A 27,260-nucleotide genomic window follows, 5' to 3' on the forward strand; every position below is an offset into this window, starting at 1 on the left:
GAGATCATGAAACATCACAGAAAGGGTAAAGCAATGAGTTTACCATTGCCTGCCTGGTGCAGGCAGCCCTGTGCCAGCTGTGCCCTGACAGCTGTGTTGAAGGACAGCATCTGTGTTGGGCTGAAGTACTGGCAGGAACAGAGTTAAGCAACAAAATTAACAGAAGATCAAGTCACCAAGGCAGGCATGTTCTCTACGGAATGCTGCAGGCCCTCAAGTGTGAAAAATTTGGATTATAAACTGGGATAGCAGTTGGAAACTGTCCTAAAACCAAAAGCTTGAAAGGTGACAAATGCAAGACCAGTCTTTAAAAACGTTCCAGAGGACTAAGCAGCTCTGTCAGCCACACAGTGGGAGCTGGCTGAAACTGTTCTAAAAACCAAACCAGGAAAGTGTCCAAAGGAACAGAAGAGAACATGAAAGAATCGATACTTTTTTATTTATCCCCAAAGAAAATTGTGCCTTAGGAAGGTTTTTGAAGGACTCTGCATAGGTAAGAGATGTGGATGAAATAACCTGCTTACATTTCCATGAGATCTTTGAGAAGGTCTTCATTTTAAGCTTCTTAAGGAAATGAAATCACCATGGGATGAGGAGTCCATGGAGGTTAAATAACTGGTTAAAGGACAGTGAAAAAGCAGTCAGATTTCATGTTTAAAGTCACTCATGGGGTGCTACAAGGACCCTTGCTCTTCACTGTTTTATCTAAATGTTGTGAAAAAGAGTGGACAATTTGAGTGACAGTCTTAAGCACATGTAGCATGAAAAATCAGTGAAAAAAAGGACAAAATTTATTACCGATACATTTACAGTATTATGTGTGGAAAAAAGCAGTCCTAACCTTATGTGTATCATACTGTCTAAGCATCTCAGAAATGGGATCTTATTTGTAATACTTTAATGACAACATTAGCTCCAGTGTTTTTTAGTGGGCAGGAAGGCAATTAAATATTAGGAATCAGCCCAGAGAAAACAAGGCTCTAGAGAGACCTCACTATGGCCTTCTAGTACCTAAGGGGGCTTATAAAAAAGAGAGAGAATGACACTTTACAAGGATATTGCAGTGATAGGAGAAAGGGGAATGGCATTAAACTGAACGAGGGTGGGTTTAGAATAGATTTTATGAAGAAAATCTTTATTGTGAGGATGGTGGCACAGGCGGCACAGGTTGCCCAGAGAACCTGTGGATGCCCCATCCCCGGTGGCGTTTAAGGCCAGGCTGAATCTGGTCTAGTGGAAGGTGTCCCTGCCCACAGCACGGGGCCTGGAACTAGATGATCTTTAAAGTCCCTCCTAACCCAAGCCATTCTGTGATTCTTCGACCCCCAGAGGGCCCGGCACGCCCTTTAGTCCCTCCCCCGAACTCCAAGACACGGCTCGTCGCCCCCGCCCCTTCTCCGGGCGGGGCCGGGCCGGGCTGCGGGGGCGTTCCCGAGCCGCGCCGGGCGGAGCCGGGCGGGGCCCAGCGCAGCCTAACCGAGCACAGCGCGGGCCGCCCCAGCGGAGCCCAGCCCAGGCGTGCCGAGCCGTGCCCGCCATGGCCATCGCGCACATCGCCACCGAGTACGTCTTCTCCGACTTCCTGCTGAAGGAGCCGCCGGAGACGCGCTACAAGGGGCTGCGGCTGGAGCTGGCGCTCGACAAGATCGTCACCTGCATCGCCGTGGGGCTGCCGCTGCTCCTCATCTCCCTCGCTTTCGCCCAGGAGGTCTCCATCGGTAACTCCGGCAGCACCCCTCTCCCGGTTCCCGGCGGCGAACAAAGGGCTCGGCGGGGCGGGGGGCGGCGGAGCGGGGCTCGGGCGGGAACACAGCGCTCGGCGGGGCTCAGCTGCCGGGAGGGGCTCCCGCTCGGGGCAGGGCGGAGGGCGCCTTTGGGCCGCAGGAAGGAAAGCTGCCTTCCCGGAAAACATTCTTCCGGAGAGCATCCCTAGCAGCAGGCTCATCCAGGTGTGCTGGGCTTCCCGGCCAGCCCTCCCCGCGCCTCCCCGTGCCCTCCTTCTCGCTGGGGCATTCCCTGGCCGCTGCCGTTCTCTCAGCGCCTCCTGAGCAGGAGCCTTGTCAGCCCAGCCGGCGCATCTTCTCCCGTGGGGGTGATGGGGAGCGCTGAAGCCGTGCCGCCCTTTGTTTCCCAGCGCAGTTCAGCCTGGAGCAGCCAGCCGGGATGTGCCTCGGAACTGCCTGTCTGCTGCCGCTCCCGGCGCTCGGGGTGTTCGGGAGTAGGATCGCGGTGTCGCTCAGCAGCTGTCAGGGACAGGTGCCACGGAGAAGGGCTGTCAGAGCTCTGCCTTTGCCCTGCAGGCGGCTCAGTGGGGCTGGTCTCCCACAGGACGGGCAGTGGGAGAGCTCTCTAAAGCTTTCCACTGCTCCTCTGCCCTCCTGCAGCTGTTCCAGTTCAGTTTTCAATTTCTGCTGTGACTCGGTAGATGAAACTATACTTTACAGGTAAAGGACCAGGTTTCCTAATTATTTGAGTACCTTTTTTTTACCCACCTCCCCAAGTTACAGAAGTGATCATGCAGCAGCCTGTGGCATGAGGAGTGGAACTAAAGGATCTTTAAGGTCCCTTCCAACCCAAGCGTTTCCGTTATTCTGTAAGAATAGTACTACTTGGATGAAGATTTTAATGGTCAATAAGCAGTACTGTCCATTTTGAGACAGGGGTGAATCCTAGGATTTCCAGCCTTTCAGAGATAGTTCGATTTACTGCATGTACCTGTTTATTGCCATTCAGTGTTATATACCTGATCTCCATCATCTACAGGATGGAGTCAAGTGAATGCCAGCAGAATGGAAATTGGACTGGGACTTTGAATTAGTGGTGAATCTGTGCAAAGCCATCATGAATAGCACTGGTCAGATACCAGACTGCTTAAGAGATAAGATGCTCCAGACTGCTGTATTTACAAACAGCTACACGTATTGCACTAGATGTGGGTTTGCCCCAGATCAATGTGGCCTGCAATACCTGAGCAGAGGAGTGAAGGATAACCAGACTACAAATGCTGAGACAAGATCTGAGCCCTGTGGCAGCTCTGTTTGTCCAGTTTCTGGATGGATACATCCATATTTCTGTACTCTAACCTGCTTCACTTAGATCTGCTACTGATAACGAGCAAATTTCTTCCTCTTAAAGCGATGAAAAAGAGGGTTTGCATTTCCATACACTAATTTGTATATGGTCCCCTTAATTCTTCTTTCTACTTCTACTTTAGAAGTGCTGGATCCAGTTTGAAACAGTGCCTGTGTACCAATGTTTCTTTCATTTGTTTCATTTTCCTTCCTTACACAAAGATCAAACACACTGTTGAACTGCAGAGTTCAATAAAGTGTGCCTTTCTTTCAGATGAGTTAAGTTCTTATCTTTCAATTATTTCAATATTAAAACTACTTTGAATTGAATCTGTGAGTGCAGTAGATTCATAAAGCAAGAATAAAAAGTGGGCTGCATCTTGCTAGTGTTTCTTTTTGCTTAAAATCCTGAGCACCTGTTAGAAGAAAACATTGGGTTGAAAACTGAGCTTGTTTTAGTTGAAAAATAGGTATGAAAATAGGCCCCGGGTATGGGTGAAACTGCACCACGTGGTATCCATACAGAAAGTGATAGTAAATCAGCCGTGCTGCTGTTACAGCTGTCACCTATTTCCCACACAGTCCTTGAAGCTCAACAGGCTGGCTGCTTATGGGACAGTCCAAAACTGCTTCCATTAAAGCATTTGGGGAAACACAGAGGATTTTAGGGGCTGGAAATTCCTGGTTGTCTGAGCTGTGGTGTTCAGCCAGTGATAAAATAGACAGCAAGGTTTGTTTTCAAACACTTCCTGATACAATCGGGCTCTGAAAAAGCTCAGGAGTGCTAAACTGAGGGAAAATGTTGGGGTCCATTTTTAGGTCAGAAAAAGAGCAACTTGGAGGTGGATGTGAAAGTGTTTGGTGGAAATACCTGCCTCAGAGTACAAGAACTGAACACCCTTTCCAAAAATGAATGCTCAGCTCCTATTTCTGTTGTGATAATTGCATTCTTCCCACATCAGATTCTCTTGGCATCTCATCCTGTCATCTTCCCTTCCTGCTCTTCTTTCCTGTTCTGTTGCAGTGTGGTGTCAGACACCTGCAATTTTCTCCTACACGTGGTTGCTCTTAATTGTGTGCAATTATTAAAACGTTTACAAAGACTATGGAAGTTTTCTGAAGCTACCAAGTAACTTTTAGTTTTGGCCGGAGTTTCAGGAAATAAATGAGATTCCAGTGGAATTACAGAGGATTGTCTGCTGGAGGTGTGGAAAACCCAGCTGCAACACCCAGCCAGCGAGCACCGCTGAAACTGTGGGGTTAGTGCCTCCACCCCACTTTAGCATCCTTCAGGGGCAGGAGGAGAACTAACCTGATTAGAAATCCATGGTCAGCTGTAGTTTTGTGAGGATTTTAAGCTGGTTCTGGTAGTGCTTAGCAGTGACTGAGCTGTTCTCTGCTGTCCCTGGGAATCTTTGCTGCTTGAAATCCTGCACTTGTTATCTCTTTGCAGCTAGACCTTGTTTTATACAATTTTACATAATTTTATGTAATTTTATATATACTGGGAAGGTGGAAATAGTAATAGGATTGTGAGGATTGTGCTGTACATGTATATAACATATTATGGCTTGATATTATTTTCTTACATTACTTGGCAGTTCTTGGGTGAATATGCTACAGGTGGTCAGGTAGTGTGGTAATAGAAACCATCTAAATATAGCCCATTCTTCTTATAAAGGGGAAATAAACCTCTGAAAGATGGGTTACCCTCAGCAATTTGTGAGCCACAAATTAATAGAATTTTATCTGTGCCATTTTTAGTAAGAAGAGCTCTGAGTCAGGATTGAGATTCCAGTTTCTGAATTCAGTTTGGGTGTATTGCAAGATGTGCTCTCTTACTGTAAACAGCCTGGCTGAAAACATAGATATTTATTCCCAAGGCTCTGCTTGGAGCAGGGTACTGCCGATATAAGCAGGTACAGTCAGATGAGAAGAGAGGAAATTGAAACAAGCTGCTTCATTTTGGCATCTGCCAAAATTCAGCTTAGTTCTGGGTAAAGTATCAATAGCTGTCAGTTGCAGCTGAAAGAAAAGGAGATGTGAGAGCTGTCCACTCAACATCAAATATTTTCATCTTTTTCCATAGGAAGGCAACTGTGAACTGGTCATCTGTGCTTGTCACCAAATGATGTTGTTTGACCTCCTGCATACAACAGCTTCCAGGCACAGCTGTGCAATGGGCAGCCTGTGCTGGCTGCATTCACTGCAGCCTCGTGTGGGAGGTGATGGCTGGGAGGGGATACAAGGAGGGAGGGAGAGAGTGGAGAAGAAGGGAATTTTGTGGTGGCCCCAGCAGCCCTTACTACGTGTTCAGTTTGAGTGTTGGTTATGCATGGCTCATCTGAAGCTGGGATGAAGTAATCCGCGTGTTTTAGCATCTTTGTTTTACTGTAGAAGAAAACACCTTGTAAACCTTTCCAGGACACAGAAACCATCACATGTTGAGTAAAGAGGGCTGAGAAACTTGGTTGTAATCGTCATGAAGGCTCCGTCTGTCAAAATGGAGATTTGCTGCACTAAAACCATCTTCTTTCCCACCGGTGCTCTGGTGCATCTTACCATGCTGGAGGGTGCTCAGAGGTGGCAAGGTGGAGCCTTGCCTTATGCTCTACACACCATGGGGTTAATGTCCCCATTGACCACTTTGGACTTTCCCAGTGGTGACAATCCTTGCTTTCCCTGCTCGTTTTCCACCTAATTTCTGGGCACTTTTTTCTTCCAATTTGTTTTTTTAATTTCCATCCTTGCAGTTGGCTGCCTGTGGGCTTTGAGGTGCTTTGGCTGGCAGAAAACACAGAGTGAAGGGTATTAGTGGGGAACTCTGCTGCATCCCAGAAGCTTCTGTGGGTGCCATGATGGCAGTAGTGCCCATCTGCAGTGCCCCTTACTGCATGTCCAGCTGGGCCTGTATCTCTCTATATAAGTTCATCATGTGTCTGAAGCAGTCATGAGAATAAAATGTCTAGAAAGGGGAAAACCCCCCAATATAAATCACAACAAATATACTGAAAAAAACAGTCCTAACTCTTGAATTGGACTCCTTTCCTCTCTTTCTACCCCCTGGTCTGGTCCTCCCTGCTGGTGTCTCTCTCCTTTCGTGTTCACAGGTTCCTGGGGAGGCTTTTGGGAAATAATCTTATCTTGTGACTTCACGAGAGCTGGGGGCTAAAGTTGGGTTGGGTGTGATTAGGCCAAAGACTACTACTGTGGCAGCTGCTGGCTGAGAGCTGGAAAAACCCCTCCCAGTGCTGCTGAAGCAGGCTGTATGCTAATAGTTGACGTTTGCACACCTTGCATTTAATTCAGCAGGATGCTGTGAAACCCAGGGCATTAATGAAGAACTGAGACAACAAATGTGTGAGTAGCTTCAGTCCAAAGCAGCCAGACAGGCTGAGAACTGCTGTCAGCAGAGGTGCAGATCCCAGAAGGACATACTGTGCTGCTCTTTGGCACATAGGGAGTGCTCAGGAAAGAGCAGAAGTTCCAGCATCAGGCACAGGCCTGCCTGGGCAGTCAGGGCAAACTTGTAAAAACATTTACTTTGGTATCAAGTCTGAACTGTCTTTGGGTGAACATCTTCAGCTGTTGGTAAGATTTTTTCTTCTGTTTAATTCCTGTAGAGCCAGCTTTACATTTCCTGTGGAAATGATAGTAAGCTGCTTTAGCTGCCAAAGTAAGTGTAAAAAGCATCATGGGCCTCTGGTACTGCCTGAGATTTGGGGTACCACCCATGTTGATGGTGAAGCTAGATGGTCATTGCCAGTGTTTTGTAATGCTTCTCCTTCAGATGAAGGGAAACTTTTTTTGTCTTCCTTTAATCTCAGTGGTGGAAATTTAATTCACGATTCTTTTTCCCCATGAATCAAAAAACTTATCACTGTGAAGGCAATGCTTGATAAATACCCAGCTCTTTTCCCACTGCATGATTTTGAGACTTCTCTGAGGGATAACTTGCAGCCCCCTGGCGAGAGAAATATACTTCGTAACTCCTCTGACCCACTCCACTTAAACATTGAATCACCTGAGCTTTACATTTTGCTAGTACTCCATTGCCAAAGTACCTTAGGGAAGAGGTTCTTTTCTCCAGTGCACCCATTTGCTCCATACTTCCTTCTTCAACAGGGTGTCCATTCTGTTTCACCCAACCTGCCACTTCAGTCATTCCTTCACGTGTGCCCCTAATGCATGTGTGTACACCTGTACACCCACATGTACATTTGTTTCTTCTTTGGTATGCATTGGGATTTCTTTTTTCATTTTTAAAAATATTTTTTAATGTTGGTGTGGAGGATGTGACTTGGATGGTGCCTGGCAGTCTGTACCTTGTCTATGTGTGCCTTGATTTTCTTGTTTAGGTGTTTCTGTAGTGGCTACTAAAGAGCATAATTCTTGCTAGATAAAATCAGATGTTTGGGTATCATGGCAAGTTCATTTTGCCTTGTGGAAAATTATGGTAATAATTAATGGCCAGGTTTTCCTCCAAGCATATGCAAATCTTTTTGCAGTGACTGCAGTGTATTAGAATCCAAATAATTACTTACTGAAGGTTTAATCCTGTCAACTGCAATCATTTGATCCTGGTTCAGGAAAAATAGTTAAGCCTGTGATTAGCATTGATTCTTGGAAGTCCTCTCTGTTAGTTGCAGTTTCTTAATTAGATGTGTAAGTCAACAGAGAGGTTTTGAGCCACTGAAGAGGAAACCAGTCTGGCTTGCTGGCTTTACCCTCTCTTTTGTAAAGGATGCAGCCAGAGGGTGCTGATCTCTCAGCACATCCTGCCTCACACACAGCAAAACAGTCCAGTACTGAACAGGGACTCTCCTTTGAATTTGAGATTTCCTTGGGGTTCTGAGAGTTTCTTCTCATATGTAGATTTCCTGTGTAGGAGCTGCAGAAGAGCCACTTGCAGGAAAAAAAGGATATTCCTGGTACACATGTGGAGGCAATAGCTGGAAGTTTGTTGGCAAAGCACCCATGAAGATGTGCCACAGCTGGGTGGGGTGGCAGCTTGTCCTCACTGTGCACTGGCTGCAGTGACTCAGGCTTGTACTCTGCACTCAGTTGCATGCCTGCAAGTAATTCCTGCTGCCAACGACCAGCTCCATCTGGTAATCTTGGCACTCTTGGAAAAGTGTCATTTCATCATATGTAGCTGCACACCCGTTGCTGCCTTAGTTTTCTGCAGCTCTTTTGGGTGGTCTCTCTTTAGGACAACCATAGTAAATGGCATTTTTTTATCCTCATTTGTTTGCAAAAATGTAAATCAAATCCCTATTACTCCTTCTCCAAAGCTAATTTAGTATCCGGAAATTATTACACAAAAAAGTGCATTGCCAAGTGCAATGATAAATTGGCCAGACTGTTGTGACAACTGCTTAACAAATGCAGTCATTTGTTATTCCTCAGCCTTCTTCTGTATATTTTATCTCCCTTTGTTATGGCCTTGTTTGCTGCTTTTCTCTTTCCCAAGCTATTACTTGCAGGAGCAAAGGGCAGGAATGGCTTCATGTCACCAAGCCAGGAGGCTGTTCCTTTTGTAGCAGAGGACTGTTAGCCTCTCATAAACTAGCCCTGTGCATAGCTGTATGCACAGCGGGTCTGTGGAAGGCAGGTAGCCCTGTGCCAAATTTCTCTAATAGAAACTACAGATTTTCTTCTCCACTTCTTCCTGAATAGTCCAACACAAAGTAAATTATCTCTCTGTATATACTGCTATTACTGCTAGGAAGGAAGGAAGGATAGAAAATGGTGACAATTTTCTGAGGCATTTAATGATCTGTGTTTTGTATGGATGATGCACTAAAACATCTTCCCTGTACAAGTCTTAACATTACTACTGTTACTGCATAGTTGTAATTTGAATTAACAAGTGTTTACAAAGAAGACTGCAATCAGTTAAAAACCAGTATGACAACTGGAGTGTCCCCCTGCTTGAGGCTGAGCTCTGTCTGCTTGGCTCCCAAGTCAGGTTTCCAGTGTCCCTACTGAAACACTGGGGATTGTGAGGGATGTTCACTGCTCTGCTGCAGCACTGGCATCACTGTAGCTGTTCTGGTATGAAGTTGTGCCCATGACATTTCGGAGAAGGGGCCTGGCTGCCTTCTTCCTCACTCGTGCCTTTTAAACACTCCATCACTTTAAGTGGTGTTCCACCCATTAATGAGAATGAACACATGGAATGTGTTTCTTTTTGTGGATTCACAAACATGAATAAGACAAAGCATCTTTCTGAACAGTCCATTGCTCTTCCTTTGAAAGGGTCATTTGTTTGCTGCTCCACACTGGGCACAGCCACCAGCAGGAGATTGGTTAAATGATGAGAGCAGGGCATGAATGGTCCCTATCCAGTGGAGAGCAGACATTAAATGCCTGCTTTTTTTCTTTGCTTTTTCTCCCCCCCCTTATTTTTTTTTTTTCTGCAATATATTATTTCTTGGGTTTCCACAACTAATGGAAATCATCTGGAAAACAAAAACTCCCAAAACTTTGGGGGAGTGCAAGTGCTTGTCTGGTGCCAACTTTGCTAAATCACATGAGCTCTACTCTGATAAACAGTAACTTGTTTTCCATAAGGGAGGCTTGTGACAGGTCAAACCACGATGACCAAACCATGTCCTTAAGATACTACAGCCTTAGAAATAATTATAATAGTGACTCATATGGAAAGGCTTTTATTCATAAAGCTCCTTGACTATGCTGCATTGTAAAGAGGCCGTACAAGTTACAAGGCAAATGCAGTTGACTCTTTTTCCAAAACTAGTTCTTGTTCACTGAAAGCTAAACTAGCAAAAAGGCACGACAAGTGATACAATCTTATATTAAATACTTATTCCCATAAAGCACACAGCAATGCTATTAGCATAATTTAGATGAATATATTAAGGGAAAAAACATAGCAATATTTTCCCCCTGTTGGTCTTCTGATATTGGTCTAAGTGTTGGAAGTTGCTTAGAAGAAATGTTCATGGAAGAGCCATCTCCACTCTGTGTGTTTATTTGGTGAAATGACTTCCTGTTTCAACATTTATGAAAGTCTGGTGGAAATGTATGTGTGTTGAGGGGATGTTGCTTTCCTTTTCAAGGCTTCAGAAAGATAGTTGAACCGCCTCATCCTGTTTTACTGGCGTTATCTGAGGAGCCACTGATGCTCCATGTCCCATAAGCGCTCTTCCCGGTTGAGGTATGCTGTGGGAGGAGTCACATGGTGCCTGTGGCTGGTCAGAGCAGAATTTAACCTTAAGGCTGAGGCTGGCCAAATAGCTGCTCTCACTGTCACTTAGGGCCTTGATCTTAATTTGGAGCTCCTGAGCAGCTGAAGAGGCCCTGGGAATGAATGGGGATGACGGTGTTATGCATAATCTTGGACACTGGTGAGGAGGGGCCTGGCACGCTTTGGGGGTGTCTGAGGCCACAATTTCTCAGCCAAAAGTTACAGGGAAATCCTTGTTTCTACAGATATAACTTGAACCCCTCAAAATAGTTTGTAGACTCAGAGGCAGAAGAAGTGGCAGCACCCTGGGAAAATGTGCCCTTCCATCATTGCAAGGACTGCTGGGCTGCAAGAATGGTGTTTGAGGTCTTGTTACAACAGACATGTGAGCTGTAGGTTGTGCTTTTGGGAAATTGTGACACAATGGTATGTGCTGGCATTTGTTGCCTCAGGCCTGATCTGATCACACTTTGTATCTGTTAGTTCCCCTTTGGCCAACCTGAGTTAAGTGCATGTGAGAAAGGTCTTTAAGGTCACATTCCCCACAAAACTTACGGAAATTGGCCGAAAAGATAGGTGCTTTTAATATGCTGTCTCAAGCCTTAGGAGGCATCCTTAGATGGATCCCTGTGGGAGTTATGGCCTTTGGGTGCAGTAGGACCTCAGTGACCCTCCTTCCCGCAGAGCTGCTGTGCTTTGTCTGATCACTTAACCTGAGAACTTTGGATACCATAACATCTTAAGTGTGTGCTTTTTTTTCTAAACTTGTTTTCTTCTTTTTTTTTAATCTTTCAAGGGTGCAATAACTTCTGCTTTGTTTTCCCAGGTGCTCAGATAAGCTGTTTTGCACCCAGCTCTTTCTCCTGGCGACAAGCTGCTTATGTGGACTCCTACTGCTGGGCAGCTGTGCAGCAGAAGCAACCATCCCACAACAACTTAGAAAACATACCCCTGTGGCTGCATAAAGTATGTATAGGTCTCCATCACCTGGCAAAGTTATTCCCACATAGAAACCTACCTTTGCCTCACTTGCTCCTCTGCTCTGCTGTAGTCCTTGGCTTTGACTTAACTCTCTATTTTTAGAATGTTTTCTTTCTCGTACTTCCAAAGAGGGGTAGCACTAGAGAAGGTATTTTCTCCTTCTAAATAAAGGGTCACCAGTTATCTGACACAAGAGTAATGTTAACGTTGCTGCGTTGCCCTGGAGTGATTGCTTCACCTGGCTTTAGCCAGGAACTATTTTAAAACTGGAATACAGGACGCAAAACTGCCTTAAAGCTTGTATCAAAAGCTTATTTTAGGAAAACAGGGTAATGAAAACATTTTATATTTTGACTGTGTTATTCTTGGCCAGTTGTGCATGCAGGGAGACTTATGGCAGACAGACATTTTGGGAGAGGTGATATTAATCACTGGTACCAACAGGTTTAACCCCTGTCTTCAGCGTACTCTCCTGCATGTCCACAGGTAAACTATGAGCTGGCTTTCACTGCTTCAGGTAAAGCAGCATCATACCGAATGCACAGAAAGAGACTCATTTTATGGGTTAAAAGTGCAGTAGGTTTTAAGATACTTGAGCTGGCTCAAAGCAGTTAGCTGAGGTTTGGCAGGAGTTACACACTGAATTAATGCCATGCCTGGAGCTGACTCAACTCGAGAAGCAGCTTGAGCCTGCTTGAGCAGTGCTGATGCCAAAATAAGAAATGCTGTTGGGCTCTGCAAATTTGTGTTCTGCCTTCCTCAGCCCTTTTATTACTTGTCACAGCAAATAAACCCCTGGCATCTGGGGGCAGAGGAGAGCCTGGTGCTAGAGCGAGCTCAGGTATGGGACCTGCAGCACCTGTATTTCTGGCTTTTGCTGCTGTGTCCTAAGCCTCAGGTTTTATTATAAAGTCATCTGGTGGTATTTTCTCTGAGAGACTATTCAAGGCTGTCTCTGATTTGTTTTCTGACTCAAATCACTAACTGAGGATTTACTGCTGGCTTCTCCTGTTATCTCCACTAATAACCTTGACCTATTAGTAGGTGTGTGTTTCATGAATGTTAAAGCCAGACTTGTTGGTTTCTAGCCCGAACTCTTCCTTGCACAGTTAGGGCTCCACTTCAGACCTTCTACAGAGGCCAGTTGAAGCTGCTGGAACGCCTCACGGTGCAGGTAGCTTGCATGGCTGGAAACTCCACCTGCAAACCTGGATAGTTTGCTGTCTCTTTCTCTTGAGGGAATGAGTTCATTACCGAAATTCTTTCTGTTGAACTTCATGTGAGAGTCACCTGCTGATAGCACTAAGTCTGCTTGTTTGCCAGCCACAAATAGCTTAAGCACTCATACTTTTACGATGCAACCCATATTAATTGGCTAACTAGTGCTGTATCAGAAATTGCTGCAGTTCCTCCCATGACAGCTTAATGGTATATGATGTTTCCTTGTAAATGCCCTGCAAACTGTCTGCAGGGAGTGCATCTGAACAGCTGAGCCAGAGGCTGTAACAGAGGCTGGTGCCTCATCTTAGCCTCCTAGACCCATGATTAGCCACCCACCCTTCTGATCCAGACACTGGGAGCTGCAGATGCTCTTCGGAGGTCAGTGTTAGCTAATATACTTCTGGTTGCTCATCAGCCTCCGTGCTTTAAAAGTTTACAGGGAAGGAGTGACGTTACAGCTGTTTAACAGTGAACTTTGGCTCCCACTGTGATATCTGAAGGCTATTCTTTGCATCCAGGGCCAACAGCTGCTGGGTGGCTTGGGGTCACTTCTGCAGGAAGACAGGGCTTGCTTGGGTGGTCTTCCCAACCTTGCACTGCAAAGTATGTACAAGCTCATTGCTCTGCAGATTTTGGGTAGATAATAATTTTAAAAATGAGCAGAGCCTTTTGGTAGCACAGTGATGTTAAGGAGAAAAGGGAGACTTCCTGTGCTCAGGTCAGTGGAGATCTGACTCTGCAGTGTCAGGGACAGGGATGCACACAGAGGGACAGCAGGGATCGTTAACAACACTTAAAACTTTTCTCCTGCTTCCTGGGAAGCAGAGCTTTTATTTGCAGGTTCTTTCCAAAGCTTTGACTCACTTAGTATCTCACTGTATTGGCATGCGGGAAGGCTCCATAAAAAATGCTTAAGGAGGCATTATATTATGGATTTGGGGGAATGAGATTGTAGGCCCCGTTCCTGATTAAAGGGGATGGATTTCCTTTTGGCATGCTCTCTGTGCTCTGTCAGAAGTACTGTCTCCTGGGACAGTGCTCAGTGTGGTACAGAGAGGAAGCAGGAGCAGGTAGCTCTTTGGTGAGGAAGCCAACTTGTAGCAACCTGCACTGCTTTTGTTCTCAGCATCTGGTTGCTCTGGAGGATTATCAAACCCAGGCTGCATTGCAGAAAAACTGAAACCTTCCCATTTCCCTCCTTCCCTCCTATTTCAGAGTTCAAGTTTACTCTGGGATTTTGGTTTTTTGAACAGTAAAATGCAAGTTTCAGTTCTGGGCACTCCCCAAAGCTTGGCACCTTTACTGGTTGTCCTTTCTGCATTAGGAGATTCTCCCAGGGGTTGAATTCATCAGTTTGGAAACTGAGAAAGAGCATACTGCAACCTTCTGGCTTTGTTGACTCTCTGGTAGTCAGTGTGCTCCTAGAGGGTGCCCAGGACCCCTCTCCATGGAGAACAGGAGTTCTGAAATTTACAGTGATCCTGGAAACTCTTCACACTGGATAACCCTTAGCAGGAAGCAAAAATGAGTTGTGTACTAAAATGCACAATTCAATAAACAAAATACCTGCAGATAGATAAATATAAAGAAGAGACTATGGTAGGTCCTGCCTGCATTTTTAGTTTAATGCTAAGATTTCCTCGTCTTTGTCAGTGAGAGATCTGTCAAAAGGATTATATTGTTGAGTTCTCTGACAAACCTCTTCAGGTTTGTCATTGATGAAACTTATTCTGGTCAGGCTTTACTCTTTTGTTGCTTCTGTTTTCTTATGGCATTTTCCACTCTGGTTCTATTCCCTTAAGAGGTTTATTGTATCTGTCTGAATAGTAAGAACAGAGATATAGGTTTTAGAGGTGAGTGGTAAAGACAGACAGGCAGTGGTGATGGGGGATGGAGCAGTTTTGCATTTGCCCACCTGGTGCAGACAGTTTGCTCTCTAAAGATGAGTGCCCCACCTGCCAAGTTATTTTGGCAAAACTTGTCTTGCTCCTTAACTGGAAGGAGAAGAGAAGCTTTTTGCCATTGTGTGTGGGCAGACCTTGCAGTCTAGTTGAGAAGGAGAGGAACTGCACTGTGAGCCTTTTTAATCCATAGTGCACAGAAAAATTTATAAAACTTCAAGTAGGAGAACAGTGAGCATCATCTTACTGGCTCTTGATAGCAACCAAGCAAGCTGAGGGTTGTTGAACACTGAGAGACTGACCACTTTATAGTCCTGAAATTTGGATTGCTAGGGTGGAGCTGCCTATGATCAAGAATCTTCTAAAGATTTTTTAAATTACTGTATTTTCTAGTCTGCTGTTAACTGGGGAGAAGCAAAGAAGAAGATACAGGTAAGCAAAGTAGAAGTTAAGGGAGTAGGTGGTTTGTCCGAAGAAGGGGATTTATACTCGTATGAAATGCAGGGAAACAACTCACCTGAGTGTTGAAAGAAGAGGTCTGCACATGTGGCACAGCCACACAGGAGAGGTTGGTTGCCTGGCTCAGATATCAAAGTGCAGGACAAGTGCTTTGGGACCTGCCGAAAGCATTGCATACAGAGAGTGGGTCTGCAGTCTTTGTATGCATGAAGTGAAATTACGTCATTGAAAACCCTCACTTTTTGTAAAAGAGGTAAGATTTACCATGAACCCTTGAGTTGTTCTTTGAATCATTTGTCTGAGTACACAAAAACAAGCCTTGAGGTTATTCATTATATTGATGGTACAGTTATAATCATGATTGTTACCTGGTTCTAGTTACTCATTGTTTGTACAATTTCTTAATTGACTGAGGGCTCCTCATGTTTCACCTGTAAACCCTACCCAGAGAGATTAAGGGCTGTCAGAGCAAGGAAACTCATATGCAGATGCATTTATAAATAATTATTTGAAAATGTAGTGTTAGAGCTACTTAAGTTTGTTGCAGATGGAGTCATCCACTTCACTCATGAGAGAGAGGCAACAATGTGTTGATATAAAACAGTGAACTAACCAGTTCAGTGGTAAATGTTACAGTGGTTTAACAAGATTTAGTGGGAAGATACACTTCATTATTTAGTACATGGAGGATAGAATGAGAGTTGCTAGGGAGACCCTCCTGTTGAGTCATGAGGTTCAGAAAGGACTCCTCTGTGTTCTAAACCCCTCCTCAGAGGGGAGTTCAGGTGTGACTGGGTTCCAGCTTAGTCCCAGGCTTGCCAGCAGTTTATGTGTAAAGGATTATATGTGCACTGTCAACCCTTTATATCACTTAGCTAAGATTTCAAGGTTTATCATGCTGTTAATCACTTAAAGACAGCGTGCTACAGCAAGGAATCTCTCAGCCTTGAGGAGTAACCTTGAAAGGTATCCCAGCTCAAGGGGAGAACCTGACATGCAGCCTGCAGCTATGCTGGAAAGCTTAGCAGGCCCTGGGCTGCCCACTGCTTTTGGAGTATGATGATTGACTTGTAGTCATCTTTGTACATCAGCAAGAGGTCTGGGTCACTGTTCCAGGCAGTCCTTGACTACCACATTGCCATCTGTCACCCAAAGTCCAGAATAAACTGTATACAGCCATCACAGCCTCCACTGGTGATTATGGGTTGAGATGATTTGAACTGGAGAAATACAGTTTTGAAGCTATATCAAAACAGGAAGTATGTAACAGGTGGGATAAAGGTCACATAGGGTTTGAGATTCACTTGTAGGTTTGGAGATAGGATAGGATCTCAGTCAGAATGATGAGTCGCTTATAGCTGTTTCTGCTGAACACCAATGAGACATCTCCCATTGCTGCAAACAGGAATAGAGTCATATCCAAAGGGATTTTAATGCATTTGCTTCTGGAAACATGTAATTACTGTCATTAGCCTGTTAGGAGCTTATTGCCTTTGCTTGGGCTCTTTCCAGAGACAAAGAGAAAATTGGAGCTGAAGAGGGAGACATGTCACCATGTTCATGTATTTTAAAGTCAAATGAGTGAAGGCACTTCAGTGCTTCATTCTTTGTTGAATATTGTGTGCCAGTTAATTTTTCTCAAAGTTGTTATCCAGACCTGTGCAGCTAAAGTTTTGTGCTATTGTACTTAAAGTTACTATTTGACTATGGTCAGCTGGGTGGAAGTCAGAATGTTTTCAGTCACTTGTATAGTGCTTGCCCAGAGGAAATAAGGACTTAAGATGCAATAAATTAGAAAGCTGTTGTTTTCTAAATGCCATTAACGTTATTTTCATCTTCTTCCAGCCATTTTTATCCAGACCCTGGTAAGCTTTCTGTAGATTAGGTCCTTGAAAATGCCCTTTGCGTCACTCCACCAATTCCAGCTATTTTTTTTTTTTTGCATGATAAAAGCATATTTGAGGTTATAAAGCAGTTATTTTAAATGGCCTTTTAACTTATTTGCTGTGTATTTACTTCATCTTAGCACAGTTGAAGCTGGTAATGACAGACTATTTTGTGCTTTAGTCTGATTTTATCTTTCACCTTTGGGAGAGTGTGCTGCTAATGCATCTTTGATAAAAGTCTTGTGATTCCAGCACCTTATGTGCTTCTGCAAATGGACTGCTCAAACACCTCTTCTTCTGTACCCATGCACGTGTTCTTGCTGAACAGTAGCTGAGTACTAACAAATTTACTTAAACGGCCTGGAATGTGCACAGGGCTCAAAGGCTACTGCAGCAGTACAGAACAAGGGGCAGCCTCTTGGCTTCCAAGTGCTCTGCTTCCTTGGGACCAGTGTGACATCAGACTAAGGGCCAAGCAAAGCAGAAGAACCTGCTTCCATCATCCTTAGCTTTCAGGAGCTCAGCAATACTTAGCAGAAAACATACAGGGCACTGCAGTTTGAGTTCCTGCTGCACCCACCACCCGTTTTGTCAGTCTCGTACTGAATATGTTGAAAAGGAACTTGATAACTACACAGCAAAGGAAAAACTTGAGTTTTACTTGTGGGCTAGTATCTTTCTCTGGCACAGCTTTGACAATACAGTTCTTGGGATCAGTGACACTTCCTTTTACTTCGATGCTACAAACTGTCCAAGACTGAAGTAGCATTTCCTCCTTGCGTATTTGGCGCCTTGGGAGCAAATAAACCGTCAAACCATAAACCGTAAAAGAAAGGCAGATGGCACATGCTCGTCTGTGCACAAATACCACAGGGTCCTCTTCTAAAGATGGGAAGTCATTATGTTTGACTGTCAAATGTAGTCAGAGGAGCTGGACAACCCAAGTTTGTTGTTCTGAAACCTAGGATTCATGCCAGATGGCTTTGTATTTTCGCTTCTGCCTGTCATTCAAGGCCTTAAATTTTAATGATTCAAAACAATTTTCTGGTTATCTAAGCCTACGGTTAACAAATAGAACAAGCATATCTTTCATTTTTAAAAAAGCCAGGGTCTGAGAAGGATGGAGTTGTGCATCAAGTGCTGTGGAGGAGCTGACAAATACAGGCTTTTGTTTGCAAACTAAAAGAGCTGGACTAATGATCATGTTGCTGCTCTGGTTTTGAGACCATTCAGAAAAGAGTTGCACAGTGTTTACTTATGCAAAGCTACAGCTACAGCTTTGGGAGTGGTGAGAGCCTGGCAAGGGAAAGCCCAGCAAATGCATAACAAACATGCCTTTTCCCCAGCAGTGTGATGCTTCCAGGTGAGGAGGCAGTGGTGAAGGAGCTGGGGAGAGGAGGAGGTGCAAGGGAAGATGGCAGAGGCTGGTTTCTGTAAGGCAACAGCCTAACAAGGTTGGGGAGAGGGGGACATTGGAGGACATCTGGGACAGAGCAAGAGAGCTGATGCCAGCGTGCTACACAAGTGCAGAATTTTTTTAAGGTATAAAGGAAGACATGGAGACTAACAGTGGAGGTTTTGGGCTGTGACTTCAGTGTGACAACTATCTTGCCTCTTACCGTGTGTCACATAGGACGCAGGGTAAAGAGATCTTTAGGAATATATGCGATACTGCTGATGGCAGCTCCAGTTTTGAGGGTCACAAAGGGAATTCATAAATCTTCTTATGCCTGTAAAATTTGAAATGAGTGAGTATTAGAGCCAAGAGGTATAAACCAATGTTTCTACTTCTACATAATACAGAATTCAGAGTACTGATAGAGCCTGGATATGAAACCATGAAGTTTTGGGTAAACCAAGGCATCAGGAGTCAGACCTGTGAGGCCTGGTGGCATTGTCCACAGTGATAAATAAGAAGAACAAATTCTTGTGCTGTTGATGAGATGTCCAAAACACGTTGGACATGCCAGAGCTTTCCATCTCAATTGGAAAGGCTAGACCTGGAAGAAGGAAGATGATCTGACATTATCTGTTGTGTGCAAAGAGGAAAGAGAGGCAGTAGTGAGGGCAGAGCTCTGCACAGTTTTTATGGGCTGTTGTGGGTAGGGGAAGTCAGTCATTTAAGATCTAATACATCATATGCATTCCTACTGCCAGTAATAACACAGGATTTTGCTTTAATGGTAGGTGATATTAGAAGTAATTTTCCTGAATGAAATGTTCCATAACATCGAATTATTTACTTTGTGCATGCAGAAATTTAATCTCTCTTGATTAATGCAAACACAAGTTAACATAGTAATATTAGGTCCAGATTTTCATCTTGTTAAATACCTACAAATGTACGTGTAGCTTTTCCACTTGCACTGATTAATGACTTCAGTTCAAGCTTGCTCTAAAAATCTCCACTGGCTTTGCCAGTGAGTGTGCATATGCACATGGCTGTAACACTTGTGATGTCTTACATCTGTTTCATATTTGTTTACTGCAACTAATTTAAATTTCCTTAGGAACTGATGCTGGATTTGAGTGAAGTCTGCTTGCTATCAAAAGCTGAATGTGATGAATTAGAGGTTGTCTGAATTTGCAGCACATTTCACTAAGTGCTTGTCTAACCAGGTCTTACATCATGTCTCTGTAAGGGTAATGTTATGTATGATTTTATACTTTGAATATCATGTCAGAGTAGATAGAAAACACCATCTTTCCTGCAGCTGGGAGGAATTGGAGTTAAAATTGCATGACAAAAACTACTTGTTGATGAGTAGAAGAAAGAAAAACTTCAAACTTGTATTTTGTACCTGCTTCAGCCCTTTCCCTAAGCAGCGGTGACCATGTAAAGGCTGACTTCTCAGTGCTGCATTAACACCAGACCATTCTGATGCTGTGTGCTGGTTTCCATGTAGATGTTATCTGAAAATATTTAAATACCTTGAAGTATTGCAGCCACATTTACATCCTTTACAGTCACTGTATATCACGCACTCTGAGCATGTATGTTTGTGGGCATGGAGAGCATGTAACAGCTCCATTATTAACCTCCTGACAGCTAATGGAGAGCAGGAGAGATTTTGCTGGTGGCTGGAGTGTTTTAGTTGCTATGAGCAATGGTGACACATCGGGCAGGGAGAGTTAGGCGACAGTATCCTCTTCTTTCGGTCAGCCCCTCTGACAGCTGCTTTGCTTTGCTCTTTGTTTTTCCCCAGGTTAATGCTGTCTTTCTCAATGTCAGGTCCAGCAGTTATGAATATGCAGAAATTGTTATCAGGATTGAAAATGTTATCAGGATCATGGCACCTTTATTCTGTGGGCTTTTGTTTTTCCTTCGGTGGGGGGAAGCCCTAAGCAGCAGCAAGGTTACTGGAGCTGTTGGAAAAGACATTTTGCTTCCCTGTATATCCCAAGTAATCAAAAAATTGGGTTTTACTAGAAGGATTTAAATAAAATTATAGGGATTTAATAGGCTTATAGGAAACCTAGTACTTATGGAGAATGATGATGTTTGGCTGACTGACTTGCTTCTTATGCAGGTGAAGCCTAATCAGGGTTTTGTTCTCCCTGCAGTTCTTCCCATACATCCTTCTGCTCGTTGCTATCCTGCTGTATTTACCATGTTTGTTCTGGCGCTTCACTGCAGCACCTCACCTTTCCTCAGACCTGAAATTTATTATGGAAGAACTTGACAAAGCCTATAACAGGGCAATCAAAGCTGCTAATAGCATTCGAAGTGGAGACCCCAGGGACCCTACTGACTTGATTCCAGCTGCTAATGAGAACTTGACACAGAGGTAAGATGTTGGGGCTTGGCTTTCTTTGCTCTTCTCTTCATGTTCTTAACAGATGTGATGTCTGTACTCACTTAGAAATTTATTGCAGAGGTTTGAATGGTGACCTGACACACTTTTAAGTTTGGTTAAAAAAAATATGATACCTGAAATGATTACTTTGGCACTTGGAGCTGGAACTTAGCGTGTTCTTTTTTCAAAGAAAACGTGTAATGAGCTCTTCAGATACTTACTACCTGAGGTGTTCCAATTTCTTTAGTTGCAGTAGGTGTTAAATAGTTTTGCCCACCACACTGTAATAAAATAGAGATACTGCAGTCCTCATTTCTCAATGTTCTTGACAGTTGCTTGCACACTGTCAAGTTACTTGTCATCTCCTGTCCTTTAAGATCTAGGTCTGCAAAGCTTCTGATAAAAAAAAATTATTAAAAAAACCAAACATCAAATGCAACAAAAGTGACCCCCTCTCCCTCTGATCAAGTTGGTGCACTGTTCCAACCAGATCTGGTTTCTGCTTTCTTCTAGGTCAGGATACGTGTTTCTCTCTGTATGTGGGGATACAAATAGTGCAGTGGGGACTTAGGTCTCTGCTTTGAAATGTGGAGTTAGGTCTTGACAAGTAAAAAGCCTTCTAGCGTTCTATTATTGAACAAGTGCTTGGGGAGTCTGCTTTTCCACATGGATTTGTTTACTCTACCTGTTTTGTACTGGAAAAGAACAAAAATATTTTGTTGCCATGAGGGCTATACTTTTTTTTCCATTTTCCAGTGTTTGAACTCTCTTCGTTTCTTAAGGAACTTTTCTGTATTAGAATGTTGATATTTCATTTATCTGCTATTCTGTTGGTTTTCTATTAACTTCAATAAAACTACCCTTAATTTACCTCAATAAGAGCATGTGAACATGTTGGAGTGGGTCCAGAGGAGGATTATCAAGATGATTAGAGGGATGGAACACCTCTCCTGCAGATGCAGGCTGAGAAAGCTGGGGTTGATCAGCCTGGAGAAGAGAAGGCTCCAGCGAGACCTTAAAGCACCTTCTGGTACCTAAAAAGGATATACAAAAAAACTGAAGAGGGAGTTTATAGAGGGGCATGTAGTGATAGGACAAGGGGGAATGGCTGAAAACTGAAAAAAAGTAGGTTTAGATTAGGTATTAGGAAAAAATTCTTCCCTGGGAGGGTGGTGAGGCTGGCGCAGGTTGCCCAGGGAAGCTGTGGATGCCCCATCTCTGGAAGTGCTCAAGGCCAGGTTAGGTGGGGCTTTGAGCAACGTGGTCTGGTGAAAAGTGTCCCTGTACATGGCAGAGCATGGGGATTGGTTGGAAATAGATGATGTTTAAAGAACCCTTCTAATGCAAACCTTATTGTGATTCTATGATTTTAAGAGGGTTTCCAATCTTGTATTTCTTTTCGAGTGCTGGGTTTTGTTGATATTTGGGGTACGTGAATGCTGCAGCATCTGATCTACATGATTTGGTGTTTTTTTCTCTCTTTTTCAGTTTGTGGGAAATATCTGAAAGCTACTTCAAATACCCAATTGTGGAGCAGTACCTGAAGACAAAAAAGAATTCAAAGTGCTTAATAATTAAATACATTACCTGCCGTTTACTCACACTAGTAATTATTTTCATTGCATGCCTCTATCTGGGCTACTACATCAGTCTCTCCTCGCTGAGTGATGAGTTTCTCTGCACTATCAAAACTGGGATCTTAAAGAATGACACAACTGTTCCAGAAGTGGTTCAGTGCAAGCTTATTGCTGTTGGTGTCTTCAAGGTACTCAGCTATATTAACCTGATAGTCTATCTGCTGGTGATGCCCCTGGTAGTGTATGCAATGTTTGTTCCATGGAGGTGGAATTCAGGTGTTCTCAAAGTGTATGAAATCTTGCCAACTTTCGATGTTCTGAAACTTAAGTCAAAGCATTTTGATGACTTAAGCCTTTACCTCCTCTTTCTTGAAGAAAATGTGAGTGAACTTAAATCATTTAAATGCCTTAAAGTGCTGGAGAACATTGCAGTTTCTGAGAAGTTTGATGTCATGCAGCTTTTGGTAAACCTTGGTACTATTAAGACTGATACCATAGATGGGAAGCCAGGGACCGCTGAGTTGGAGAAGCCTGAAGAAACACCTATGGAAGAGCGGGAAAAAGATGCAACAGAGTTACGAGGTAAGCTGATCTAGATGTGTATCCCTACCAAAAACTTACTCATATATTCTGTAAGATAATGGACCTGCTTAGTCCTTGCTGTGTTGCCTGCTGTGTAAGTGCTATAACCTCAGAAGACTGTGGTGGTGTAGTGGCACAGCTAAACCCTGGAGTGTCTGTTAGGTTGGTGGTGCCTGCTGACATCTCTGCTCTGGCACTAAGGGGCTTCAGCTGTTTGGACTTTAAGTGTTTAAGACCCCCTGCACAGTAGGAGAGCTCTAGGTTGGTCCTACAGTAGGTTGTGCTTGAAGGAGCTCTGGTGAGAAAGCTGGTGGTTTCAGGACTTCTTTCAGAAATTAGCTCCGAAGTGTAGTAACTGCTGCTTCTGCTTCTGTTCAGGCTTTGGCAGAAGTCTTCGGTGAATATAAAAATAAGTCTGATGCTCAGAAATGCTGCTGGCAGAGGAACAGAAAATGACAAAAGAAGGGAAGTGGGACTGGGGCCAGTGAACATGCTCCTGTTCCTGCTTTCACAGAGAGCAAGGAAGATTGACTGTAAAGTGATTTTTGCCAAAATGGTCCAAGTCAATCTGGATTGGTGCAATGGTTCTCTAGATATCTCATCAGTCTGCAGACATGGTCAGCTTGAGCAATCACTCTTACATAAGATACAATCTAGGGTTCTGTCCTAAAAAATGTGGCATATCTTAATTGTGAAACCAGTTCCTTCCTCAAGTACAGAATTAGAGAAGCCAAATATCCAGGGGGAGGTATAAACCAAAAGTGATGATGCTTTAAAACATTTAGAAGCTTACCTGAGTATGTGAGCACAATGCTGAGGGCAAGTTAAAGAGCTATTTCAAAGGCAGGAAAAGAATAAATCTATTTTCTCTTCAGAAAGCTATGCCCTGTAATTAATAAAAAAGAAGCATCAGTACCCAGGGGTTAGCTGTTCCTCTGTAACTGGGTCAAGCAGTTGTGGTAGGCTGAGATTTGGAGAAGTCAACAGGAGAATTAGAACTAACAAGCAGAATTATTTTTGGACCAGAAGAAGCCCTTTTGGCAGCCAGCTCTTGTGCAGCAGCTTGGAGTAATTCTGACAGAATATAGTTTTCCTCTCAAATCTGTCCCTTTTTCAAAGAACAGGTGGGTTTGGAAGTAAAATATAAGAACCTAAGGTGGAGGTCTGGGCTCAAGGAGCTGAAAAAGTTAATCGAAAATCTGACTCATTTTTATCTGAAAGAAGAATTTTGGAGATTGTTTTCATCTCACAAAAACACTTCAAAGACTTATTTTTGTCCAGAGCAGAACAAACTCATGCTTGAAGCTCTGTTTAGATGCATTGCAGAAAGAAGCTGCTGTTTTTATGACCAGCTCTGGCTGGTGCAGCCCCTGTCCTTCTGCCAGGGGACAGCTGCAGGCTCCACCACCCATCAGCTAAGCTTTGCCCACAGCTCATCATCTTTTCCTCTGTCTGTAGTGGTGTCAGCATGTTTTAATTAGGGACTGTGTTAACAAGTGGTAGATGCTGGCTCTGGGAGAGAGATGTGCAGGGCATCCTGCTGCCGGGTGTGGGGCAGCGGAGGCAGCGCAGGACAGCCGGCAGTGCAGCACGGCCTTGGTGGCAGTTCCTTTGTACACCACAAGTCGAGTGGTTTGATGGCCCTTTCTCTTCTAAAGCTTTACCTTCTCTTCAGTTCTGACAGACCACGATGCAAGTGGCAGTGTGGCTACGAGGGAAGACAAGAGACTTCGCCAGAGACTCATAGATTCTTCATGCTGATGACTCCCAACTGCAGGAGCCAGGAGCCCCGTTCTGTGGGAAGGCTCCTCCTCTGCCTCCGCTGCGCTCAGCGCAAGGTGCTGCTCTTTGAATGCAACCATTCTCAATCGCCTGACAGTTCCCCAGAGGCCAAACTGGTTTACAGACTACTTGTTATACAATAATCAGGAGTCATGTGCCTGAAAAAGCGTGTTGTACACTTCCATTATTTATCAGAAAAATCAAACCACATACAAGGAGGAACAAGAACAAAAAAATTCTGTCATAACAAGTGATGTGCACTGAATGCAGTTGAAGCTGGCAGCTGGACAGAGCTTGCTGCATGTTGTAGAAGGATGGGAAATATAACCCTTTAGGTAGCAAAAAGATATGGCCACATTGCATCCTGAAGTGTTGCTCTGCAGCAGTGGCCATCTCAGTTCTGGGGTTTAAGTAAGGTAACTTTGGTCTCTCTGTCCTGGAAAAGGTGGGGCAGGGATGGGGTTTTATAATGAATCTGGTTAATCTGTACCAGATGGTGGCTGACACTGATACTGGCTGTGTCTTCGTGGGAAAAATAGAGGTTACTCTGTTCAGCTTGAGATGTCTTGGTTAGTCATCCCGACATTCGTGTCTGGGATAAAGTACTTGACACTGGTGGAAAAGAAACTACGAATAGTTTTAGTGTTAAGAAGGTACTGTAAATATTAGGGATTGTGAATTTTCTATGTGTTAATAAATTTAAAATGTCTTAACACTTTTTTTACGAAATGCAATGATGTGAAAGCTAAATGTTGGTTTAATTTCTATCTCTCGGTTGTTTTGGTCAGAGTGTCTAACAAATCCACCTTGGAATTTTGGGCTGAAGATCAGTGAAGTTGCTTCTGTTTTTGTAATGGTTTGTCGAAGTATTTTGTAATGTTTTTATGTGTGGAATTTTTCTCAACGTGTTTGTAGTATCAAATGCAATATTAGTTGTGCTGTTTTCCAAACCACACTTGAGAAGACAAATTAACTTGTATTACAGTGGCACCCAAATGCCTCAGCAGAGCCAAACACCCAACAGCCAAGGTGAAGTAGATGTAAATACTGTGAAAGGTCATTCTCCCCCATACACATTGTGACTCTATTTTAATTAAAGAAAAGATGCTTAGTGTATTGGAACGGCCAAAGTAAGGGGGAGTGTTTGTATGTTGGAAAACTGTTGTGGTTTGTTATCAGACCATGTGGGGAGAGTAGAATTCAGCTTTAATGTTGACCCCCCTGCCCAAGACCTCAACCTTCATTGAGTATTAAAATGACCTTTGTCTTGAAATGGTAGGTGCAGGGTGAGGTGGGTGGGGAGTGAAGAACCGCAGTGGTGGTGTGTATCTTTCACAAATGTCATATACTGACTTACTTTTCTGTATCGTCCATGTAAGTGAAATGATTTGCCTGTCACCTCCTCCAAGTCGGCTTTTTAAACAAAGGAGGACTTCTTTTATAGCTAGGTAGGACTTCCAGTTCTGTAAGACTTCCATTTGGCAGTTCCTTTGTGTCACCCACTTTTGTGCTCTTGTCTGCTAGTATTCTCCGTATGGTTGTGGATGAGGGGCAAACAGGAGTGGGTGGTGTTACCATTTTTGCACAGAACTCTTTATGTGCTGCAGCAGATTTCAGAGATTGTGTCCCTATTTGAATCTGGCTGCTGTTGAACAAGTGGATCTGAAAGTGCTGCTGTGCTACACTTAGGGCTAGTACTACAAGAACTCTTCAGTTTTTATATGGCTTTCAGCTAAGACAAGCCTTATTTTAAAAGATGTTTTTAAAGCCGTATTTTATGCTACGTCTGCACAGCACACAGCACAGCTGCAATCCTAATGTCCCTTGCATTACCAGCACAGAACAGGGCTTATATTGGACACTGGTAGTCCAAACTGCTGGATTTTATTGCCATACTTCTGCCACCAAGCCTATGAACCCTCTCACCTTTCCTAGATTGTCTGGCTATGCTGATGTGTTGCTGATGGTCCTTTATATGTAGGCAGTGCAGGTGCACATTGTGCATTGTGTGTCTTGGACAAGGAGCTATAGTGCAATACTAAGATTCTGTGATGTGGATGTGTTTGAACTGTTTGATGTAAGTAGAGTTCTCAGTCTTTAAAATTCAAAGCTCCTGGAAGCCACATGTTCATGTTTCATGTTGGATATGTACCTAACTTTTTACTTATTCCTCTTCTGTATTTAAAAATGACTTGCTGCAGTGAATCTGTTGTCTTTTAAAGTGTTTAATAAAATTCCTGTCAATCCTCCTCGGTTATTAAAATAAAACCAGTTTTGTCAACTACAATAGCATAAGTGTCTGAAGGTTCCAGGAACAGTCATGTGTTGCCATAGTGCAATACATGTGGGCTGATGCTAAACCCTGAGGAAACATTTTGGACAGTGGTTATAATTCTGCTCTTTTAATTTTTGTTCTCCTAAAATTGTCAGAGCAACATGAATTGGTTCAAAATCTGTTTAAATTTGAAAAGCTGTTCAGAAAGTGTCAGCACATGATAAATAGCATATCCATTATGTGATTTATTATCTACAAATTGGCCAGTCTCAGCACATTTGAACTTTTCAGCTGTATCTTCCTGTTTTAAGATGTGTTTCTTAACTGCCCAGCTTTAGTGGCACTGCTCCTGCTGTGTTTTGCCATTTTCAAAACATGGGCTGAATTCCAGTTTAGGCCTTATGGAAAAGAGTCCATCTTCAGCCTCTTCATCACTACACTCTTTCTAGAAACAGCTACATTTGTCTGTCTTCTTTTAAATACCCCAGAAAATAAAATGGCAGTGTCAAGATTCA

The 27,260-nt window shown here is 43.6% G+C and overlaps 1 protein-coding gene across 2 annotated transcripts; it reads left to right on the forward strand.

Moving 5' to 3' along the window:
- The first annotated feature begins 1,443 nt into the window (after positions 1 to 1,443).
- On the forward strand, positions 1,444 to 27,260 carry PANX1 (pannexin 1). Of its 2 annotated transcripts, XM_039563478.1 has the most exons (6): positions 1,444 to 1,718; positions 11,111 to 11,250; positions 14,781 to 14,819; positions 20,297 to 20,520; positions 22,018 to 22,688; positions 24,364 to 27,260. In XM_039563478.1, exons 1-6 carry the CDS (start codon positions 1,538 to 1,540, stop codon positions 24,447 to 24,449), a joined length of 1,341 nt encoding a protein of 446 aa, XP_039419412.1. In that variant the 5' UTR covers positions 1,444 to 1,537; the 3' UTR covers positions 24,450 to 27,260. The 2 variants fall into 2 exon arrangements, with proteins under 2 accessions (XP_039419412.1, XP_039419419.1); XM_039563485.1 differs by lacking the exon at positions 14,781 to 14,819 and having other exon boundaries at positions 1,445 to 1,718.

The sequence above is a fragment of the Corvus cornix genome, chromosome 1 (assembly GCF_000738735.6).
Source record: "Corvus cornix cornix isolate S_Up_H32 chromosome 1, ASM73873v5, whole genome shotgun sequence".
Classification (NCBI taxonomy): domain Eukaryota; kingdom Metazoa; phylum Chordata; class Aves; order Passeriformes; family Corvidae; genus Corvus; species Corvus cornix.

What these genes read in the sequence shown, in the direction of transcription:
- PANX1 (XM_039563478.1), top strand. Translation starts at nt 1,538, where the DNA reads ATGGCCATCGCGCACATCGCCACCGAGTACGTCTTCTCCGACTTCCTG. An exon ending in CGCCCAGGAGGTCTCCATCG is followed by an intron (nt 1,719 to 11,110) that starts GTAACTCCGGCA and finishes TTGTTTTCCCAG; the next exon opens with GTGCTCAGATAAGCTGTTTT. An exon ending in AAGCAAAGAAGAAGATACAG is followed by an intron (nt 14,820 to 20,296) that starts GTAAGCAAAGTA and finishes TTCTCCCTGCAG; the next exon opens with TTCTTCCCATACATCCTTCT.